The sequence below is a fragment of the Gracilinanus agilis genome, chromosome 3 (genome assembly GCF_016433145.1).
Source record: "Gracilinanus agilis isolate LMUSP501 chromosome 3, AgileGrace, whole genome shotgun sequence".
NCBI classification, from domain to species: domain Eukaryota; kingdom Metazoa; phylum Chordata; class Mammalia; order Didelphimorphia; family Didelphidae; genus Gracilinanus; species Gracilinanus agilis.
In genome coordinates this window covers 494015523-494037956 of record NC_058132.1, presented here as the reverse complement: position 1 = coordinate 494037956, position 22434 = coordinate 494015523, and the positions used below count along the sequence as shown (strand labels likewise).

Below are 22434 nucleotides of genomic sequence, written 5' to 3'. Positions count from 1 at the left end.
GCATCCCCTTCTGGAGACTAGAAACAAAACTTGAGGTTAGGGCAAAACAGAAGAAGGGAGAGGAAAGAAGAGTTCATTTGGCTCCTCTCAATATGATGAAGAAGCAAAATAAGGTTTATTTTAAACAAACTCTTCAGTTTGCTAGAAAGAAGTGAGGTGATTTTCATTTAAGTCTTTCATTATATAGTCTTATTATGTTTTTATAACCAAGCCCTCAACTTAGTCATTTTGAAGGTTGAAACTTTGAAAAAACAGGCAACAATTCATTTCCCCAAGGGATCTAAAGAAAAAACAGTTTGGGGATTTTTGGCAGGCATCAAATATCGAAGATTCTTCCAGAATCTTGAGTTGTAAGGAAGAGACTTATCTGCTTTCCACTTTAAAATCCTGTGAGATTTCAGCAGTTTCAAGGATTGTGGCAAAAATGTGAAGTCCCGAATCGGTGTGAATTCGATTAAGATTATTTTAATTTTTCTTTCCACCAGTGCTTCGTGGAGTCCACTTTCAAGTTCATATTTGACTTTATTAGATATGTAGTTTTCACTCAGGACAATGATTAGCCTTCTGCTTTTGTTAATCAATGAATGGATGTCATCAACAATAGCTGATAATTAAAGATATGTATTTGGTTAGAAAAGGTAAAAGAATAGCCAGGAGATAATAATCATTTGAAAACTTTTCATTAGGAGCAGTATGGCATATTTTTTATATTTTTCAACCATATAAAATTAGGGTATCTTTTTGGAAGCCATCGCATTATTCCCAATTAGAAAATGAGACTAGAAAATAATAATTTCTTTGTTTATATAGGCTCATTAAAAAAGAGCTCATCTTTTCTAATTATGAGAACCTCATATTTAGGTTGTATTTGCATTTATAAAATGTTTTTCTTAAAAGCACCATGTAAAAGAAATAGTATAAATATTGTCTCAGTTTTATAGGCTAAGAAACAGCCTAGAGAAATGACACAACTTGCTCAAGTTAATACAGTTAGTATCTAAGGAAAGTTACAAATTCAAACTCTGAATTTCAAATCTAGTTTCAAATCTCCTTCCTTTCAACATATGACTGGACTCATGATTTCATATAGGAAACTCCCAACTGAGGGAACTCTGTCTACTAATAAAGGAAGGTAATTTCTCAGTAACATAAAGTCTAAGCAAATTGCCTAGAGTCCAGTGATGGGCAAACTATGGCCTATAGGCCAGATGCTGGGGGAGGGGCCTGAAACATTCTATCCAGCAGCACAACTTTATTCCTAATCTGATGAATACAATGAGTAGGATACAATACAATGAAACTTTGAAAGAGTTGCCTTAGAAACAGACTGACAGATGAGCATTTCCTTTCCTTTGGCCCCCTCTTTAAAAAGTTTGGCCATCATTAGCCTAAACTACTAAGAGTTTAAATGTTTTTTTTTTAGGGTTACAGTGCCAATATGTGGCAGAAGTAAGACTTAAACTCGGGTCTTCCTAGCACTAAGAGCAACTAGATGCCTGCTCACAAAGTCATGGTACCTTTTAAAATGTCATTCCATAAATATAAAACATAATATACACATGTGTATAGAGGACAGTGATTTTGTTGATAACAGAAATGAAGAAAAAAAGGGTATAAATAGGCCAGATTCTTCTCTTCCCAGCCCCTCTGATATGCATAAACTGTGCTTAGCAATTTGGGATTCATAAAAAGCTGAAAAGAATTTTCTTTGCCCTAAAAAAAACAAACAAACAAAAAAAAAAACAATTTCACTCTGAAAAACCCACAAATAACAGCAGGAAAAGAAGCAGTTCAAAGGAGAGAACCTAATGTCTTTGTGTTTTTTCTAGCTAGTTGTGTATGTTCTGTTAGTTGTTGTGGGTTGCTAGCTCAAGAGTGGAAATCATCTCAGCTGTTTAGAGCTGTGATTCTATAGCTGTGGTGTAGCAAAACCGCATGCTAGCTAAAGGCTAGCACAGAGAGAAAATGAAATCACTAAGAGCACCCGGTCAGCAGACACCTGTCAAGAGTGACAGAAAACAGAATTGTGACATCGTCAAAAGAGATCAGCTGCTCTACCCTAAGAGTAGTCTCAGCCATACATATTTCCTTGGTCTCCTCTTTCACTGGTAGTATGAATTAATCTGCAGGAGAATGCCTAAGACTATGTTTGGGGTGGAATCTTTCTTGCCATTTATTTTGTTAAATGAGTTAATTAAAAATATTTTGTTTTGAAATGACATCTGTAAGAGCAAACAAACAAATGAATTAATTCATCAATAAGTAAATAAACATCAGTGGGAAAGAAGGCTATTTTTTGTTCTTTTGAGAGGCAAAGGTTCAAGTCACATCTGGCTGGTTAACTAAAAAATCCCCTAGATATTTAAATGTGTCTTTTGAATTGCTTTTCTTCTGCTACTTTTAGGTTCTTTCTATCTAAACAGTTATTTTAATTCACATGAAAAAATTATTTTTCATGCTTTTCCCCTCCTGTAATGCCAATTGTGATCCATGTGAATCAGGACCTGGGTAAAGACAGAAAGAGGCTGGGGATCTTTGTCCTACTTTTCTTGTCATTTACACACACACACACACACACACACACACACACACACACACAAACACATAAACACACACCAGCATTTCAAAGAGTTATAATTTCACAGATATAGGTAATCCCACTGACACAGATCACAGCCATTCTGTAATCCCTACAATTGAAAAATTCACCTCTTTGTGGCCAGTTGGATGATGGTAGGCTCTCCAAAAAGTCATTGATAAAGGGATAATTATTATTCCTTATTCTTATTTACTACCAACTCCCCAATTTTCTTAATTTTTTTCACTTAATGGCTGCCTTTGTTAAAATCAGCAAATATTGTTATAGAGATAGCTAGATGCATAATGGTTAGTTTCTTAAAAGTGGGAACCAACTTTTGTCCCACAAAAATGTTTCATCAAAATAGGCACAGTATTCTGACTTTCTGAAAGGAATTCTCTAGATCAAAAACATTTGTTAATATCAAACTTGATCTTAAAAGCAGTATGCCAACCCCACAGTTTCAGAGAACAGAAAATAAACGGATTCTTAGAAAGGAAGTTACCAGAGCTACCACAATTAACACGTTTATAGCTGCTGGATAAACCTGAAATAAAACCACAGATACTATAGGTTTATGTGTGCTGTTCTTTTTTTTTCCAGAAAAGACAAGAAGAAAAGAAGTCCTTCACATGTTTAAAATGTTAAATCGTAACTACTTTCTCCCTTTATTGTTGAGACAAAAAACATCTTCACTGGTTTTTCAAGGTATATTCTCTTTGCTTACCTCCTCCAGGAATTATATCCCTTTCAAATATGCATAATTTATAGCCAAAGCGTTTTTCTAAGGCTTCAGGTAAAATCTCAAGAGCAAATTTGTTCTCTTCTCCATTATCAGATTGACTGTCTTTCAGGTAAGACACAAATGCATCGTATTCTTTTCCATCTGGGGAGGGGAAAGAAAAGTTTTCCTCAAGTTACTGGGCATGTAAATCAAATTTTATCAACACCATAATTTAGAGAAAATGTTTAAGATATTGATAATTGGTAGATATCACTTGAAGAATACTAAATTATATCAGTTTAGCAGATAGCCACCCCCCTAAAAATAAAGGAAACACTCCTTGGTACATAAATGTATTTTAAGGAAATTTGAATTGAAATACATTTTAGGAGGCTCTATCATATGGCTAAAATTTTTTTTCCTCAACTTAAATAATTCTAATATAGAAAAACCACCAAGATTACAACCAACAAAGAGAGAAATATTAGCTTTAACATATACCCCACATGTCATTTTCTCTTCTTACATGATGAATTTGTTGAATGTCAGTAACAGATTTTACCTATAATCATCTATTAGTTGTTGCCTTTTGACATCAGTTCATAAATTGGATTTAAGTGAGATAAAGTTCGGAACAAGATCATATACACATCAAACAAGTATTTACTGATTTCCTGCTGTGCTATCAATCACCTAAGTGCCTGCTATGTACCTTGGAATGTAATAGACAATGTAGAGGATGGAAAGAAATGTAAGTTGCTCTGGGCTTTGAAGACCTCAAAATCCAAATAGGGGTATGTCATATATATATATATATATATATGTATATTTATACATATATATATGTATGTATATATATGCTAAATAATAGTAAATGCCTAACAAGCTAACTTAGTTCCATGAGTTGATAAAGAAGGAAGGTAACCAGTCATTCTTTTGTTAGATGACAGTAGAAATGTCCAACTTTGACTCTGACTTACCTCAATGATCAATCTATATAATACCTTCAGGTGATGAATTTACTCAAGGGAAAGGAAAAACAGAGATAAAGTTTGAGAAGTCAATACTAGAAAGGGGTGTACAAGAGTTAGTATAACATTATCTTTCATTAAGAAAACCTTCTGGCATAGAAGAAGACACTACTCACTAATAATAATAATAACTGCCCTATTGAGTCCAAAAGGATATAATTTTTTGCTGCTCAAGGAACAAAGAGGAAAACTGAGTTGATGCTAATTGACCAACAACAACACCTATTACATAGGATACCCCTCCAAATTAGGAGATGCTTCAAACTTCTAGGATCTTCCAATCTAGTTAAGGAGACAAAACACACACTAATGAAGTAATGAGAATAATCACAAGGCAACATAATAGCATGTCAAAATAACATGACATAAATTGAAAAGCCATAAATATCAAGGAGAAACATAAAGAGTGTTCAGAGTGGGGAAAGTGTCCATCAGGAAATAGTTCCTAGAAAATCTAAGTGTGAAGTCATATCTATGATATATGTAAATTAGTGGAGGAAAGAAGTATTACAAAGGATAGGAATATGAAAATGATCTAATGGCTAAAAGGACATGTAACTAGCACAAATGGATTTGAAAGAAACAATTCAATATTCTCTTAGAATTCCATTTATTAATCCTTTACTAATTCATTTACCTAGTCACACGTGAAGGCTATTGTGTTTCTTGATCAGATTTTGTAATACGATATGTTCCAACAGTGTAATTCAATTAGCTATACCTAGACTCATAAAATGTTGGGAGTTGAAAAGGCCCCCTTGATTTTACAGATAAACATTTCCATCTGTCAGCATACATAATTCCAATCACATTAATCTCAAATATCTTTCAGTCTCACCAACTTCAGGATTAAATTATTTCCTGTTGTACTTGTTTAATTTTGATTAATGAAGACTCACAATAAATGTTCTTTCATGTAATAACCTATAATTCTTATTTTAATCAATATTAGGGCCCTTGGACTAAAATGGGGAACACTACTGAGAACTGCTATCCTTTGTTACAATAAGAATTGATTTTCCTATTGTGAAGTATTATTATTTGTTAGACTAAAACTCTAATTAGATGTGCCATCATATTAGAATATGAAGTAAAGCTGGAATTCCAAGTGGAAGACATACAAAAGCACAAATAATAGCAAAGCACATTTTTACATGGAGTAAGGTTGTAATAAATAAAGGCCAATTCAAACTTACAAATGGCCACAGTTGACATTATATGTTGACACTTATGTGTTTAACCACAATGGAACAATGTGTTAACAGTAAATCTTTGTTTCTTGGACTAAATACATAATGTTGTAAGAGTTATTCTAAGAATGCTACATTTTAAACAACTCATACGAGGAAACGGAATCAGAGAGAGTTTAAGTGACATGGCCAGAGTTACACAGCTAGTCACTGTGTGAGTCTATATTTGAATTCAAGCCTTCTTTTATACAGACCCAGCACTCTATCCTCTCTTACACCTAAGTTACTTAGTACTCATCCTTCATTTTGCAAGTGAGTAAACAGTTTCAAAATGACAATTGATTTGCCCAAGGTCACATAGTAATGAGGAAAAGAGCTAGTACTAGAAATCATCCAGGTTTTCTGAATCTGTATCCAATGTTCTTCCCATTACCCAATGTTGCCAGGCCAAAATAATCATTGCAATTCATCTTAGTTCAATGAATATTTATTACGAATAAAACGCTATGTAGCACAGATAAAAGAAAAAAGACCTTTTTTTAAAGTAGCTTCCAACATCTTCGAAGGGCACAAGACTGACAGACATAAACATAAAACAGTCAGAGCAGAATTTCTAAATAACATTTAGACAACTAGAAGAGAGTACAGTAAAAACTCATTAAGTGCTAAGGTAATTCAAAGTGTCAGCACAGATTACAGTAGATACTGTTTATCCCTAGAATCTTTCCTATAATTATAACTAACAACAAATATCATGTCATAACAATGCGATACAATTAAATGCACATTAACTTCTCAACTGAGAATGGAGTATATTCTTGAGACAAGAAAAGAGAGACCAGTATAGTGATATATATTACCTAGTAAAGTCTCATCTCTTCTAAGTAAGTCTCTGTAACATAAAAGTATATCAACTCTATAAATGACACACATAATCACCAGGAAGATGACTAAAGCTGAAGATACAAGGGCAATAATAAAAATGTTTCTGGAAATATCAGCGGGACCTTCTGGAAAAAAGAGAAAAAAAGAAAATTATTATTTTTAATTAAAAAATCATCCAGCCTCTTTAATGCCCTCCACTTCCATCACAGGTTCATAAACATCTTGTTCTCAACCCAAGAGTTTATTATCCCTTTGCCTCAGTAGGATGTTCTGTCTAGAAGACAAATTTTAAGTAATGCCACCCTTAAGGATACAGATTTAAAATGGGAAGTGAAAAGAGAAATAGAGAAGAAAAGGGTGGAAATTTGGAAACAATTCAGCTAGAAACTTGGGAACATAACTATATCTTAGTGCCAACAGTGCCCCCATATTTTGGGGAAAAAATCCTATTCTCTGCCATGATTCTCAATTATAGTCTTTTACTTAAAAACTCTCATCAATGTAACTGATCAACCATAGTTTCGGAGGTGAAACTCAAACAATCTACCTCCTGTCTTGGAGGTGACAAACTCAGAGCACAGATTGAAACTGTTTTTTGGATATAACCAATGTGAGAATTTGTTTTCCTCAACTCTGCATATTTCTCACTGAGGTTTTGTTTTTCTTTTTCTTTTTTTCTCAATGTGTGGGAGGGCATAAGAGGAAGAGAAAATGAAATTCCATTAATTGAAAAAAAGTAAATTTAAAGAAAAAATGAAAATTTTTTAAAAGAAAAAATAAAGGTCAATATAAAAACAAAGTATCAAAAAAAGAATTTTTAAATGTGAAATAAAATAAATAATTATAGACTTTCTAGTACAATTAGCTATTAAAACAATATATAAATGACTGTGGTTGTTGAATAAAGGACCTGGGGAGTTAATGCTAATATATCTCTGGACATTTATTTGAGATTAAATATCTACATTTTACTATATTCTTCATGCCCATCCTTCTACCATCCAGGCCATCCTCCTTGGAACATAAGGGACTTCTCCTCCTGTCTGTCTTTGATAGATGGTGGCTTTGTATATAAGGGGTTGAAACAGAAGGAAAACTGGAAGAAAGGCAGAAAAAGAAATGAGGAAAAACAGTAGCAGGAGCAACCCCTTTGGCTCACTACCTAGCCCCTCTGATTTCCTATCCCTTTGCTCAGGGCACTGTACATGTTTGAGTGAAGCAAAGATCAACTAAATATGAAAAGCTAAAGGACTTTCAGGCCTCCAACTAGGAAGCAAAAAAAATTGTATATGTATATATGTGTGTGTGTGTTATATGTAAATATCTGTGGATGAGTTGTTTAATGTATATATATTCTCATGAAGAAAAATTATTGTAGTTAAGAGTTTCATAATTCATTTAAAATTCAGTTTCATTCATTCATTTAGAGAGGCAGGGAGGAAAGAAAGAAGGAAGGAAGGAAGGAAGGAAGGAAGGAAGGAAGGAAAAGAAAGGGAGGTAGGGGAGACCCCTGAATTCCACCCAGACTGATTTCAATCACCTCCAAAGCTGATAATACTAGACCCTTGATTCTTAGCTCTGGTCACTAGTTTCTATAATAGAAAACAGTAAAATGAAATGCATTTTCCTTTCTATTTCTTCATCTAATAAGAGAATTATCAGTATAATGGAAAGCAATGAGACCTGGATTCTAGTACCAACTACAGCATTAACTAGTTGTGCAACAAAGGATTATCTTTCCTGGTCTCAATTTCTCCATTGGTAAAATGAGGTGGGTAAGGCTAGGTGATTCTACAAACACCCTCCCAGAGCTAATAGTATCAAAACCCTGAAGTAAAATTTGCTAACAAACCTTTCTTCTTCAAGAAATATCCTACAGTCTCAAGGATTTCAGCAGATGCCAAGGTACAATTATACCAAATATTCAAATTCTCTTTCTTGACAGTTTTGATCTCCAGGAACTTGGAAACAAGTCCCTTGGCACTATAAGAAAAGTTTAAGTTTAGTCATAATGTTCACTTCACATTACCAAAATATTATTTGAATACAATAATCCATATATGGGTAAATCTTCAGCAATAACCACTATAACTTACATGTGCAATTCCCACCCAGTAATAGATATTTTAAAAGGATAATGAAGGAGAATATTGTTTTCTCTAATGACTTATCAAGGGATATCAGAGACTGCTTGGAATCAATGTTAAAAGAGTGATTCAGGACTAAAATTCTGGCCATAGAATAAAAATACAAAGATTCAAATATAAAAAGATCATATTCATTGTTCTCCACTCTCCTAAAATGAGTTCTACTTGCAGGTAGGGTCTGAATTTGAAACCACTGAGATCAATGGATTTGAAAGGACTTTTTAAAGTTTATACTCTCTTTTCTTGAATTTGGAAGAGTTTCAAAAATCTCAAATTTAGAGTCTTCCTTTCATAAATGATACATCCATAACTTTAGCACCTATAAGTCTGGGTTTAACTAAGAAAGGAATTATACCACCTTGGCCATTTCTAAATACAAAGATGTTTCTAATGAAATTTTTGTGTTACAAAGAAGTAATTATAAGGCTTAAGGATAGAAAAATGTTCAAGCCTTATGCAACATACATGCATATGATAAAATTTCATATAACAAAGATTTCCAATCTCTAGCTGATGACCTCTTATATTTTTTTTCCTTTTTGATATGACATACAAATTTCTTGGTATCTGGAATTCCCAATGAAGAAACTTCCTATACAAGACAACTAAGAAGGTATCTTCTCTGCAGCCATAAGTCTTAGGAGTTTACCTGGTGTATGGCCCAGGGTTACAAATCCAGTCTCAGTCAGAAGAAGGACTTGAATTTAGGCTTCCCTAAGGCTGGTTTTCTATCCCCTGGCTTGCCCTATGATGCCTCAATTTAGTGCAGCATTTTACTTCCATTATTTAATGCAACATTATGATAATTTAGCTAAAAAGAAAACACTGCCCCTTGGGCATCTTGGTGGGCCTGGAGTCAGGAAAATTTATCTTCTTTAGTTCAAATTTCTCAAATGTTTACTAGCTGTGTGCTCCTGGATAAGTCAATTAACTCTGTTTACCTCAGTTTCTTCATCTGTGAAATGAGCTGGAGAAGGAAACAGAAAAACACTCCAACATCTTTGCCAAGAAAATCCCAATTAGAGTCCAAAAAGTGTGACATAACTGAATGACAACAATAACAAAAACTGTCGCTTCGAGATATTCTCAGTAGGATTTGCCCTCTAGTGTAAGAACTTATTTAAAAGCCATTTTCATTTTGGAGTAAGGAGGAAGAGGATAAGCACTACTCTGCTGCAGACACTGTACTAAACCCTTTTTCACAAATATAATCTCATTTGATACTCACAACCCTGAAAACTAGGTGCTATTATTATCCCCATTTTACAGATGTGGAAAGGGAATTAGAGGAAAAATTACTTCCTCATGGACACACAGCTAGTAAATTTCCTGAGGCTGCATTTGAACTTAGGTATTCTTGAGTCCAGGTTCAGCATTTTATCCACTATACTACCAGCTGCTCTAAGATGATTATGTGCTAAAATAACCTTATAAAGATTGGGATGATGAATGACATTTTTTGGTATGGGTACTTTCAGCAATTAATAACTCTCTTTGCCATGTGACCTAGGAAAATCACCTCACCTAGTGTCAGTGTTCTCATTTTTAAGATGGCAATAATGGCACACACCCCCATAGAGGATTGTTTTGAGGACCAATTGAAATAGCATGTGTAAAACACTTTACTAGCCCAAAGTAATATAAGTACCGTATAAATGTTTATTATCCAACTGTGGAAATGATGATTGACCCACTGCATAGATTTTTTTTCTTTATAATTTGAAAAACTGAATTGAAGAACTCCCTTTATTTCTCTTCTTGCATATTAACTGAGAAGCTGGTATTATTCTCCACATTCTTTTCTATATATGCTATTATATATTACATATGTTATATTAAAATAAAATACAATAATTTAATATATAATTTACATATATAATACAGATTTTACTATTTTAAAAGGACTATGAATTAAAGATAACAATTACTATGCTTAAATCTTGAGTTTGAAGTCTTTTTAGAAAAGTATTTTTCATCACAGAAGCAATATCTACATGTTACTGATTATGTTCAGGGAATGAGTATCAACAAGTTGTGTGGGTAATGATTTTTAGAGAATGGATAAAGTATAATGTCATTCTGTGTCAAAGGATGTTATCTGAAGGAACGCTGTGATTAATATATCATTTTCTGCACAACTGAGTTGGCAAATATAGGCTTTAGCAATATGAAGTACTGTAAATGAATTTACTAGTTGCACAACGTGCTGTAACCAGTAATGACACAAGAATATCAAGCAGCAAATCCACATTAAACTTTTGGGGAGAGAAAGCAGTCAGATCTCCCTTGCACTAAGGAATGTAGGTATTGGGTAAGGGGACAGTTGGTACCTAGACAAAAAAAATAACAAGTTTTAAATTGTCTGATGTTATATGTTTAAATCACAAGGTGTTAAGTTAAAAGTTTCCACAATAGAAGTGTGAAAAGACCAAACTCTGAGCCTAGGTTTTTTTATCCCTAAAATGAAGGAGTGGAACAAATGCCCTCTGAGCACCCTTCCATCTCCAGAGATATGATTCTATTAACCAAATGGGTTAGGAAGAAAATAAAGGGTACGACTTCAGTCAATCATTGTTAAGATCTGACTCCACCAGATAAAGTTCCCCAAATGATGGCTATATTCATTGACTTAACCCCAAAACTGGATATCCAGAGCAATGTCTGCAAAAAAAGTGAAATGGCAACTTGAATGGTTAAGAAGAGTCTCTTCTCCACTCACTCAACACAGGTTCTTGATCTGTTTATAGATAGTATAAAACATAGTAATACTATTAGTCTTTTCAGAGCTTAAAAATCACCTGGAATAGGCAGCTTAGTGAATAGAGGGCCAGGCTGACACATTTTACAGATGAGGAAAATGAGGCAAATAGAGATTAAGTGACTTGACCAAGGTTACTCAGCTAATAAATATCTGAGGTAGGATCTGAGCTCAGATCTTAAAGCCTTCCAGTTCAGTGCTCTAGCAACTATGCTATCTAATCGGGGGACTCTGAATGATTTATTTAGGCTTTTTTAGTCTCAGTGGCCTAACCTATAAATGGAGATAATGATACAAGCATGTTCTACCCATTAGAGCTATTATAAGAAAAGCACTTTGTAAGCTATGAGGAACTATATGAGCCAAGGCAGCTAGGTGGCTTAGTGGACAGAGTCAGGCATACAGATGGGAGGTCCTGAGTTCACTTCTTAGTTGTGTGACTCTGGGCAGGTCACTTAACCCTGGTTGTCTAGCCCTTACTGCTCTTCTGCCTTGATTTAGCATCAATTCTAAGATAAAATGTAAAAAGTTAAAAAAAAAGAACTATGTGGCCCAAATAGTCCACACATCTGTTTATATTATGATCTCTTTCCCAAGGTTTCCACAGACCTTTCAATTCTTGGCCACTATTTGAATGATGATAATAATGACAACTCACCCTCATATAAGGATTGTCAGTTAAAATGCACTTTTCCCAATTCTTACTCTTGGAGGCAAGATAGTGTAAATCCTCATTCTGTGAGGAAATGGATCCTCAGGAGGACAAGTGACTTGTCGAATATTACACCAGATTAAGTGTGAGAGGTTGGAAGTGGCCTTAGTCTTCTGATTTTCTCATAGATCAATGAACAGTTAACACATGGATGCTGCCTTTGCCTATCATAAGAAGAACACACGTATTTAGCTGGGGTAGATGATGCTGCCCAATGCTCTTTCCTTCATACTATGCTATTAAGGAATGGAATCCTTGATGCATTGATCTATGTTAAGAATGAGAAAAATATTCCCCTGCAGTTCCCAAACCTGTAGATTGCTATGCAGCTACCCAGATATCTATGAGAAAAGCTAAGCCCATTATCACCACTGCTTGTACAAGCTGACCAAAGATAAGGAACAAAGTGAGCTAGTTCTCTAAAGCCCCTTCCAGCTCGGAAATATCTATAATTGCACAACTATGTGTTAGACTGTGTATGTCCATGTGTGTATATATATATATATATGTGCATATATACACATATATGTATACATGTATGTATATATAAACAGATCAAATAATCTTGTGTGAGTGGGTGACTCGGAAGCCCTATTTACCATTTTGATTTTTGAGAGAGAGAGAGAGAAAGAGAGAGAGAGAGAGAAGAAAGAGAGAAAAAGTCTGTGTTTCTGTGTGTGGTCTAGATTTTCTTTTAACCCTTACCTTCCATCTTAGAAACAATAATAAGTATTGATTTCAAGGCATAAGAGTGATAAAGGATAAGAAACCAAGGTTAAGTGACTTGCCCAGGGTCACACAGGTAGGAAATATCTGAGGCCAGATTCGAAGCTGGAACTTCCAATCTCTAAGCCTGACTCTGAATCCACTAAGCCAATTAGTTGCTCTGTGGTCTAGTTTTTGTGATCAATCTTCTTTCTGCTTTTTCAGGTTTGAAGGTCTGTGTAATCATTTTATGCACAATCAATTATCCTGTTTAACTACAAGATATTCAAGTACTTTGATGAATAAAATGGCATGTTACAAGTTATAACATATGAAAAAATTAATTTGACATATTGTAAAGTGCACTCAGATACCACCTGTAATGTAGTGTCCTTATATTTATATTATTATCGCTATTATTAAAAAAATTCCAGTAAAGAATATCAGTAGGATCCTTCAGGGCAGCAGTACAGTTGAGTGTTTTCTCTTTTCCTAGACAAAGAAACACAATCTTAAAGAAAGATTTACTGTTAGCCCAAACCCAAAGCTGTAGTCCCACCCCCCCCACCCAAAACAATATTAAGAAAGTAATACTACCCAAATGTCCCATCATCACCAATATATGTGAAGTATTTTTATAGAATATGAAACTAAGCACTTAAAAATTATAAATACTCAAGCCTTGTTTTAAACAACCTCAACTTAGAAAAATCTAAATATAGGAAATTGAAAAATTATGTGGTTATTTGTAAGATGTCCCCAATTTTGCATATGGGGTGTAATCCAAAATTTTATTTTTAAGAATTGATTGTTTAGAATGTATAATACATTACCTCATGGTAATAATGCTACAAAGGGTAGTTAGGTTCCCAGGATGAGATCTAAAGGACTAGGTTATAGACTAATAGTCTGTCAGAATGAGAAGAGATCTCAGAGGTCAACTAGTACAACTCATTAAATAAAGAATGGTGGATAAAGAACTGATCTCAGAGTCTAAAGGACCTGGATTCAAGTCCCAGCTCTGATAATATACTGGCTGGGTGATCCTTAGCACCGAGTCACTTAAATTGTCAGTGTCTCCAGGCAACTCTCTTAAGATTATAAGTTACAGAAAGATGTCAAGTTGCATTAATTGAGAAAGTTATTCAGAGAAAGTAAAATCAGCTCCTAGAATCATAAACCAAAGAATTTTAGAGCTAAAAGAGATCTCAGTGACAATTTATTCCATCAGACTGAGAAATTGAAAACTGAAGAATCTAGATAATTTGCTCACATCCCACAGCTGATATTTATATAGCATTTAAGATTCATAAAGTGTTTGATACTATTTTAGCCTCATCACCACTCTATAATGTTGTTATTGATATCATTTCACAGATCAAGTAACTGAAGATCAGATAATTTAAGTAACTTGTCCACAGTTACATAAGTAAGGTCCAAAGATTTACAGTCATGCCTTCTTAACTCCAACTCTGGTACTCAATCATTCCCTCATTCAATGAGTCCTCTTCTTAATTCAAAAAATATAAATCAACCAGTTTTCCATTTCCAGCAATAAGACTAAATGGAATTTTGTTCATGCTCTTTTTCTTAACTTTACAACCAAACAGTCAAATTATAATGGTACCATGAAGGTAGATCTCAGAATTTAGGAATATTATATTCAATTCTGGACCCCACAGTTGAAAGACACTGGTGAACTGCAGTGCAAGTAGAGAAGAGTAACCTAGATTGTTAAGTGCCATGATTAAAGGAACTGGCAATGTTTAGTTTAAAGAAGAAAAAACATGAGACAAAAGAGTGGACAAGAGGGCTGTCTTTAAAATATCCATAAATATTTCCTACAGAAGAGGGATTAGATTTATTATGTTTCACTCCAGAGGGTAGAAGTAGGGACAATCAGTAGAAATTGTAGAAAGGAAATTTAGGTCTGATATAAAGAAAAACTCCCTAAAATTAGAGCTGTCCAAAACTGGAATTGAGTGCTTTGAGAGATGAGATCACTGGAGGTCTTTAAGCAGAGACTGGATGACCAATTTCAGACATATTAGAGAGGAGACTCCTTTTAGATATAGATTGGACTAGGTAATAGCTGCAGTACCTTCCAACTCACACATTCTATAAAAACAAGAAATTTTAACTTCCTTTATAGGATAGCTTCACCAGAACAATGACAGATAGACAACTGACCTAAGTATTTGACCATTTCTACATCTAGTTGAGCTACTCTGATCCCTTTGGCCAAAGGTTATTAAAAACCCAATTCTCTCCTTTTCCCCAACTCTTTTGTATAAACATAGGATATGAGTGTTTTAAAAACATACCTAATTCAGCTTCCACATAATTAATCCTTTTCCCAAATAGTGTTGGTATTGTATTTCTGTTATCTGCTTTTTTAAAGAGGAAAAATACATTATTCAGGTACAGTACCTTTTTAATGCATACATTAAAGTTCGATAACTATATTCAATACACTTGAGGTCCAAATGTTTACCACATTTATGACATGTTTCCATTTAACAATTATTTCATTCCATCCTACAATAACTAGAAAATGCATAAGATTTATGGGAGTTAATTTTTTTGTATGTTCAAGACATACAAAGAACCAACTATAAAACTTTCTTTACTGAAATAAAAGAAGGCTTAAAATAACTGGCAGGAGTGTTTGTTATACATAGCTGGGTCCAATCCAAATAATAAAATTCTGATCCTCCTTTAATCGATTTGTAGATTAATGTTTTAGTAATCAAACCAAAGAGTCCATTTATGGGACTAGATGAATTAACAACATGTATTTGAACAAAGAAAAGGTTTGGAATTGAGAGAAATATTATATAAAAGTATAAACAAAGTGTTAATATCACCTAAAGGGCTTCGAACCATATTATAAAACTGCAATCATCAAATCCATTTAGTACGTTAAAAAATGGAAAATTAGAGCAGTGTTAAAGACTAAGTGAATTAGAATCAGAAACAAACTCAATAGCCTACTGTTCAATAAATGCAAGAACATAAACTCTTTTAGAAAGCATTCCCTATTGAACAAGAACTCCTGGAAAAAACTAGAAAACAGTTTTGAAAAATAAATAAATATAAGAAAGAAGGAAAGGAAGGGAGAAAGGAAGGAAAGAATTCTATCTAGCATTTTACATCATATATCACTGTTAAACCCAACTTAACCTAAATATGAAATGTAATTTTTTCAATTAGAAAAAATGAATAGAAGAACTATTTAAAACTGTGCCTTAATGATTTCTCAGCCAAATTCTCAGGCAAATCATAGATAGGAGTGGTCACCAAAGTTAAAAGAGACTATTTCAACTATATGAAATTTAAAACCTTTTTCAAAGATAAAATCAGTACAGTTAGGATAAAAAAAGGGAAACTGTCAAGAGAGTAGAAAACAATCTTTGGATCAAGTATCTTTGATAAGGGTCTGGAATCCTTTCACAGCCAAAGTATATATTATAGATTATATAAAATTCTTTGTGAATATAAATATAAGAGACCAAGACCCATTGCCCAATGGATAATTGGCCAACAGATTGAACAATTCTCAAAAGAACTAACAATCATAGAAAAGATGGTTCCAAATCACTCCTAATAAGAGAAAAGCAAATTAAAAGAATTCTAAGGTTTCACCTCACACTCAGGACACTGGCAAAGATGGCAGAATTTAATCAATATGATTCAGGCTGCAGGATGATCGCTATATTAATACACCTTTGATGTAGCCCAAAGGAGGTCCAACCATCCTGGTAAACAACTTGGAATTAAGAGGGAAAAGGTAACTAAAATATATATACACTTCAAGCCAGAAATGCTCCTATTAGGCATATCTCTCAAAGAGGTCAAACACAGAAATTCACATATAAATTCACATTTTAATATATTCATAATATTTTTGTGGTATCATAAAACTGGAAACAAAATCAATATCCATTGATCAGGGAATAGCTAAACAAATTCTAATGTATAAATTGAATGGAATACCATTTTGCTGTAAGATATAATAAATATGGGGTAGCTAGGTTGCTCAGTGGTTAGAGAGCCAGGTTTGGAGATAGGAGGTCCTGAGTTCAAATCTGAAATCAGACACATCCTATCTCTGTGACCCTAGGTAAGTCACTTAATCCCAATTGCTTTCTTAGATGCTCTTTTGTCTTAGAAAGTAAGGATTTTTTTCCCCTCAAAAAGATAACTATGTGAAATACTGAAAGATGTCATTAGCTCATAAAGTACTTGAGTATAAATGATGTCTAAGGCTCTAACTTACCCAGATTGCCAAAAGGATCAGTGACTACAAAACCTTTTTAGACTGTAGGAATATCTACTCATAAAAATGTTCATTTACTCCTGAAAATGCTGCCATGCAGATAGAGTTCAAAATAAGGTTTGGACCAATATGCTTCAGACTTTGGATCTTTGTGTTCAGAACCTGTCTGTGGTCATGTTTGGGTCTTCTGACACCTACATGTGTATGTATGCTCAGCATATTTAAAACTAGCAGACAAGTATAAAACAAGTTTGTAATTTTTAAAGCCTTACCTTCTCCTCTTAGAATCAATACTAAATATCACTTCCAAGGCAGAAGAGTAGTAAGGGCTAGGCAATTGGGGTTAAGTGGTTTGCCCAGGATCAAACAGTTAGGCAGCGCCTGAAGTCCCATTTGAACCCAAGATCTCCCATTTCCAGGACTGACTATCCATTGAACTACCTGGTCTCCATTTAAAACAAACTTATTATTCAAACATGCTTCTGTCTTTCCGGTTTTTCATAATTTTTCTTACCGTTTATTTTTACACTGAAAGTTTTAGTGACATTAAATAATCTTGCATTGTTTAAAAGGAAAAATATACAGGTATAATTCCCTTCATCATTCAATTCAGCATTTTTCCAAATATATGGTTTGGAATTCCCCGGAATTGGAGAACAGTTCTGTGGTTACAAAAGAAAGAAGTTTAAACATTTTACATCAGCAAAAAACAGTGTTAAAAACAGTTCTCTCTGTTATCTTATGATAAAAGATGCTTTGTCTTTTAAAAATTAAACCAAAGAGTAGCAAGTGATGAATCAAAAAATTCTAGGATCCTAGAACTCTTTCTAAGGGTAAAAGACAATTTGATCTCTGAAGTAATAATAATCAGTATTATCATGAACATCAAGAAACCAAGCCATTTCTTCACAGTACCTAGTTTTAAATATTTTGTTCTACTTAGTGGTCTTATCATACACCTTAGGGAGTCTGTAAATAATATCCTTTGCTATGCCAGCATGGAGAACAGTGCAAGTTAAAGAAAATACCATTTTATTAGCCAAGAACCCAAACTGAATCACCAAAAAAATAAATGTTGCTACTATTAGAAGAATTTCACAGAAAAAATATGAGACCATTAGAGACAGCTAGATGGAGTCATGGCCGGCATTCTGGGCCTGGAGTCCAGGAGACCCGAGTTTAAATTCAGATTCAGGTACTTACTAGCTGCATAATCCTGGGTTAAGTAACTTAAATTAACCTCTGTCTGCCTTGGTTTTTCCTCATCAGTAAAAGGGTTAATATTAGCACCTACTAATAGCTTCACAAGGTTTTTGTGAGGATCAAAGAAGACAATACTTATACAGTTCCAAGCACATAGAAAATACTTAATAAATGTTTGTTCCTCCCCCTTTTTTATTCAACATATTCTCCTCAAATAATATTTTAGCAATGTTTAGGCATCCATATATCATTTAAGAGCTGGGGAAAAGGGAATCCATATCTCTTGCATGAATTTTTAGAAAACAAAAGAAAGTGGAGAAGGTGAGGAAATGGAAATCCACCCCCACTCGACCACACCTACCCATCCCTTGCCTTTGGTCAGTGATGACCAACTTTAAAATGGCAATGATCCAAGCCATTAAGTTTGAGTTTCCAACCACAAGCCATCAAAAGTCTTTCCTTCACTTCTGCCAACGAATGGGGAGATGACGTTTATAAGCCAACTTCCTGAAACAATGCTAGGGGAAAGATGACAACTCTGCTTTTTTTTAAGATCTGTCCACATCTGAGTTCTGGCACTCATCCCAGTGATAGGTGTTGCTGTTTTTTAATGCTTTTTTATGTATGTCACAGCACACCCTCCCACCCAAAGAAAATTATCATCTTCAACCCCATGGACTATTTGACAAACAGTATCCTGTAGTTGGTTGACTTGGACTAAACATCACAGGAACAACGACTAACATTTCTATTGTGCTTCCTGTGCCGCAGCCACTGTGATAACTGCTTTATAATTATTAGCTCATTTGCTCCTCCCAACAACTCCTGGAGACAAATGCTCTTATTATTGCCATTTTATAGATGGAGAAACTGAGACAAACAATGGTAAAGTTACTTGTCCAGGATCACAGCTAGCAAGTGTCTGAGGCCAGATTTGAATTTAGATCTTCCTGACTCTAAGACCAATGTTCTATGTACTTTTATCCCCTTTTCTGACTTGAGTCAAAATTCCATTTTTGTTATGGGAAGGATGACAATTAAAGGTAGTTCAGAGGACAGATTTGAAGTTAGGTCTTCCCAACTACTTCTTTTCCCTGAAACACCTGGAAAACCCAGACTTGAATCCCACCCCAGATAAGTAACTAAATGGCCTTGAACATATCCTTTAGGTTCTCTGAGTCTCAAGTTCCTTATCTGTAGAACAGGAATGCCAATGAGAACATCTGCCTCTCAGGACTATTGCAGGGTTCAAATATGACAACAAATGCTCAGTGGTTTGCGCAAACTTTAAATCATTACATAAATGAAGCTAGTCTCATTTTTCTTATTAATCTGAACAAAAATACAGAACATCTATGAAAACTTGCCCAATGAATTGCAGGTCATTCTAGCAAATTGAATCTAGTAGTCATTTAAGCTCAGGAACTTCAATGAATAAATAATATCTGAACAAGATACTCAAAGCATAACAGAAAATAATTATTCCTATTTCAAAAAATGGCACAGGAAGGTTGCCAGCAATCTATGTTTTGAGCTCTAATATAACTATTTGTGACTAATTTCAAGCAGTTGCTCATGCCCATGCGACTATTTTTTGTGGCAGTCACTATTTTGTGATTCTGCATCACACTGTGATTACCACATCATGAAAAATAAAATGTAGGGAACCTATTATCCAATAAATGATAGTTTACCAGCAATAATGCCCCAAAAGGCCTATTAATAACTTATAAATTGAGTTTTTATGGTCTATAAAATTTCTAGACAACATCCACATGAGGTAGTTAATACAAATAATCTCTTCTTCATTGCCTGATGAGTAAACTGAGGCTCATAGCTACTAAGTGGCAAAATGAAGACACAAACTAAAGTCTTGGCATCATATCATTGCTCTTCCTTCTAACCCATAATGCCTTTCAATCAACAGACTGAGCAAGTACAGAAATTAAATTAAACAGTAGGGGAGAAAAGTCAATATATTTAAAGGGAATTAAAATTATCTATATATTAAATGCTTATTTTGATAAGTGTTTTTAATGGACATAATGCAAGTCAGATGAAACATTCTTAGATTAGCTAAAAATACTTAAAATATTCAAAAGCAAAAAAATTAAAAATAAAAATCATACCTGATATGATACAAAAATGTTCAGTAGAACTTAGAACCAAAAAAAAGGAATTAAAAAGAAATCTCCTAAGTGGAAAAAATGCAGCAAAAATCTTTAGTATGGTTAGGCAAGCTGATCATTAAGCAAATTAGCTTAAGAAAAATTGAAAAATTGGCTTTCATCAAATCGATCCAGAAAAATTGACCTGAGGCAAAATTGTACTGTTTGTTATAGGATGACAGTTAAAGGTAATTCAGAGGCCACATTCGAACTTAGGTCTTCCTGACTACTTTTCATTGCTTTGGTACCTCTGACAACAGGGCCATCCAGAACTCTCAGGCAATAATCAGGAGATGATGCTTGAATCAGAAATTCGACAAAGGTATCTGTGCCTGTCTCTACAAAACAATATGTCAAAATGATAAATTCTTTTCACCTTGAATTCATCTAGGGATGAAAGAAAGGCTTCCTTCTCCATGAGGAGTTACAATAAAGAATTTTTATGGTGGAGTAGCTTTCAAATACACTACGAATGTTTTGCTGCTTTCCTTCATGTTTATACCAACAAGTTTTGGAAACTTGGTTGGAGTGTGCTATTCGCATTTCTCCAACTAACTACCCACTGGTGGGAGACCATTCACCTATACAAAGCAAGAATAGACCAGTGGGAGCAGAAGCGAACTGCCTAAATGTGATCCAGGATTCTTGGATTGCTGTATAGGGGTGCCTAACTCCCATGTGTTGCAGTCCAGGTGCAAATACAATTTTCTCTTTCATTTTATTTTATTTTAGGACCTTTATTTTCATTTTCAATCAATGTATAGCTAGCAGTGGCATCAAATATCAATTCCGTACAATTTTATTTTGGTAAATCCCTTATGGACATAAGGCAAAACCAAAGTTTTCTGGCAAATTTCAACACAAATTATCTCAGTTCTTATATTTAGATTAACACTCCTCACATCTTATGCAGATAAAACAATAGCTTTCTCATCCAGTTTTTTTTTTAAATCCCAAAGGAGATTGAGAATTTACTATGAAAGAAACAAACAATCCTTAAATAATAAGCCTATAACAACTGATGGAACAGGATAGAAGTATAATACTATAAAGACCTGCTCTTCTTGAACTCTGTCTCCCCCTCAGTACTTAATAGAATTTTTCAATAATTGTTACCTTTAATAAAGATATATGATAGGCCTTTTTCTGGTAGTAATCATCAATACAGTTTATTTTTAAGAATTTCCCAACTTGTCCTTCTATAGTCATTGAATTATTTGGGTGAAAACAACTGTGCTTGTTTTTTTTAATGAGAAATATATTCCGTTTCATATGTTCATTTCTGGTTGGGGGAAAAAAGGTTTAAGGACAATTTAAAGCATTTTAAAACATGAAATTATGCATATGACTTACAAAAAAACAAAACACTTACCTTCCCATCCTGCCAGTTTAGCCCTACTTTATGAGATACTATTTTCTTTTTTTTTTCTTCTTCAGGAAAACAAAAGTAAATGACATTTATAAAAACCCTCAGAGAATGACACCCTCTTCCACATACCCCCCAAACCCATCCTTCCTGCTTTGCAACAAATCTGTAGTAGCGATTTTACTAACCTGTAATAGAGTAGCAGAGGGTGAACAATAATCACAGAATATTGGGATTGGAGTAGATTATAAATTTCACAATTCAACTCCCTTATTTTTCAATGAGGAAAATAAGGTGCAGAAGAGTTAAATTCCTCACAGAATGAAGAAATGGTAGACCTGGGCTTTGAATATAGGGCTCTTGATTTTGGACCAATGCTCTTTCCATCATATCACACAGCCCCTCTACTAAAGTATTAATGGCTTTTAGGGGTAATCATTTCTCCTTATAGTCTCTTTACTAATGGATAAACTATTAAAAGTTTTGGCAAGCCTATGAGACCTGGTTAGCCTTATCTTGTTTATACTGCTATATAAGTGCTCACTTATGGGGCAGGGACACAAGTTTATCATATTGTGGATGAAACAAAGCAGGAAGAATTAGAAAAGATGACTGACCACAGAACTTGGACCCTAATGCAATCTAAATAAGCTGTAACTATGCCAAATAAAGTGAAATATACTGAGGC

General features: G+C 34.2%; 1 protein-coding gene across 1 annotated transcript; it reads right to left on the bottom strand.

Moving 5' to 3' along the window:
* Positions 1–223: 223 nt before the first annotated feature.
* On the bottom strand, positions 224–21760 carry IL18R1 (interleukin 18 receptor 1). The gene is given in 11 exon segments (XM_044669314.1): positions 224–271; positions 273–604; positions 3306–3464; positions 6384–6533; positions 8261–8391; positions 12864–12872; positions 13108–13222; positions 15055–15117; positions 17524–17671; positions 21497–21662; positions 21753–21760. Coding segments are annotated over 11 exon segments (1329 nt in total).
* Between the last annotated feature and the right edge of the window lie 674 nt (positions 21761–22434).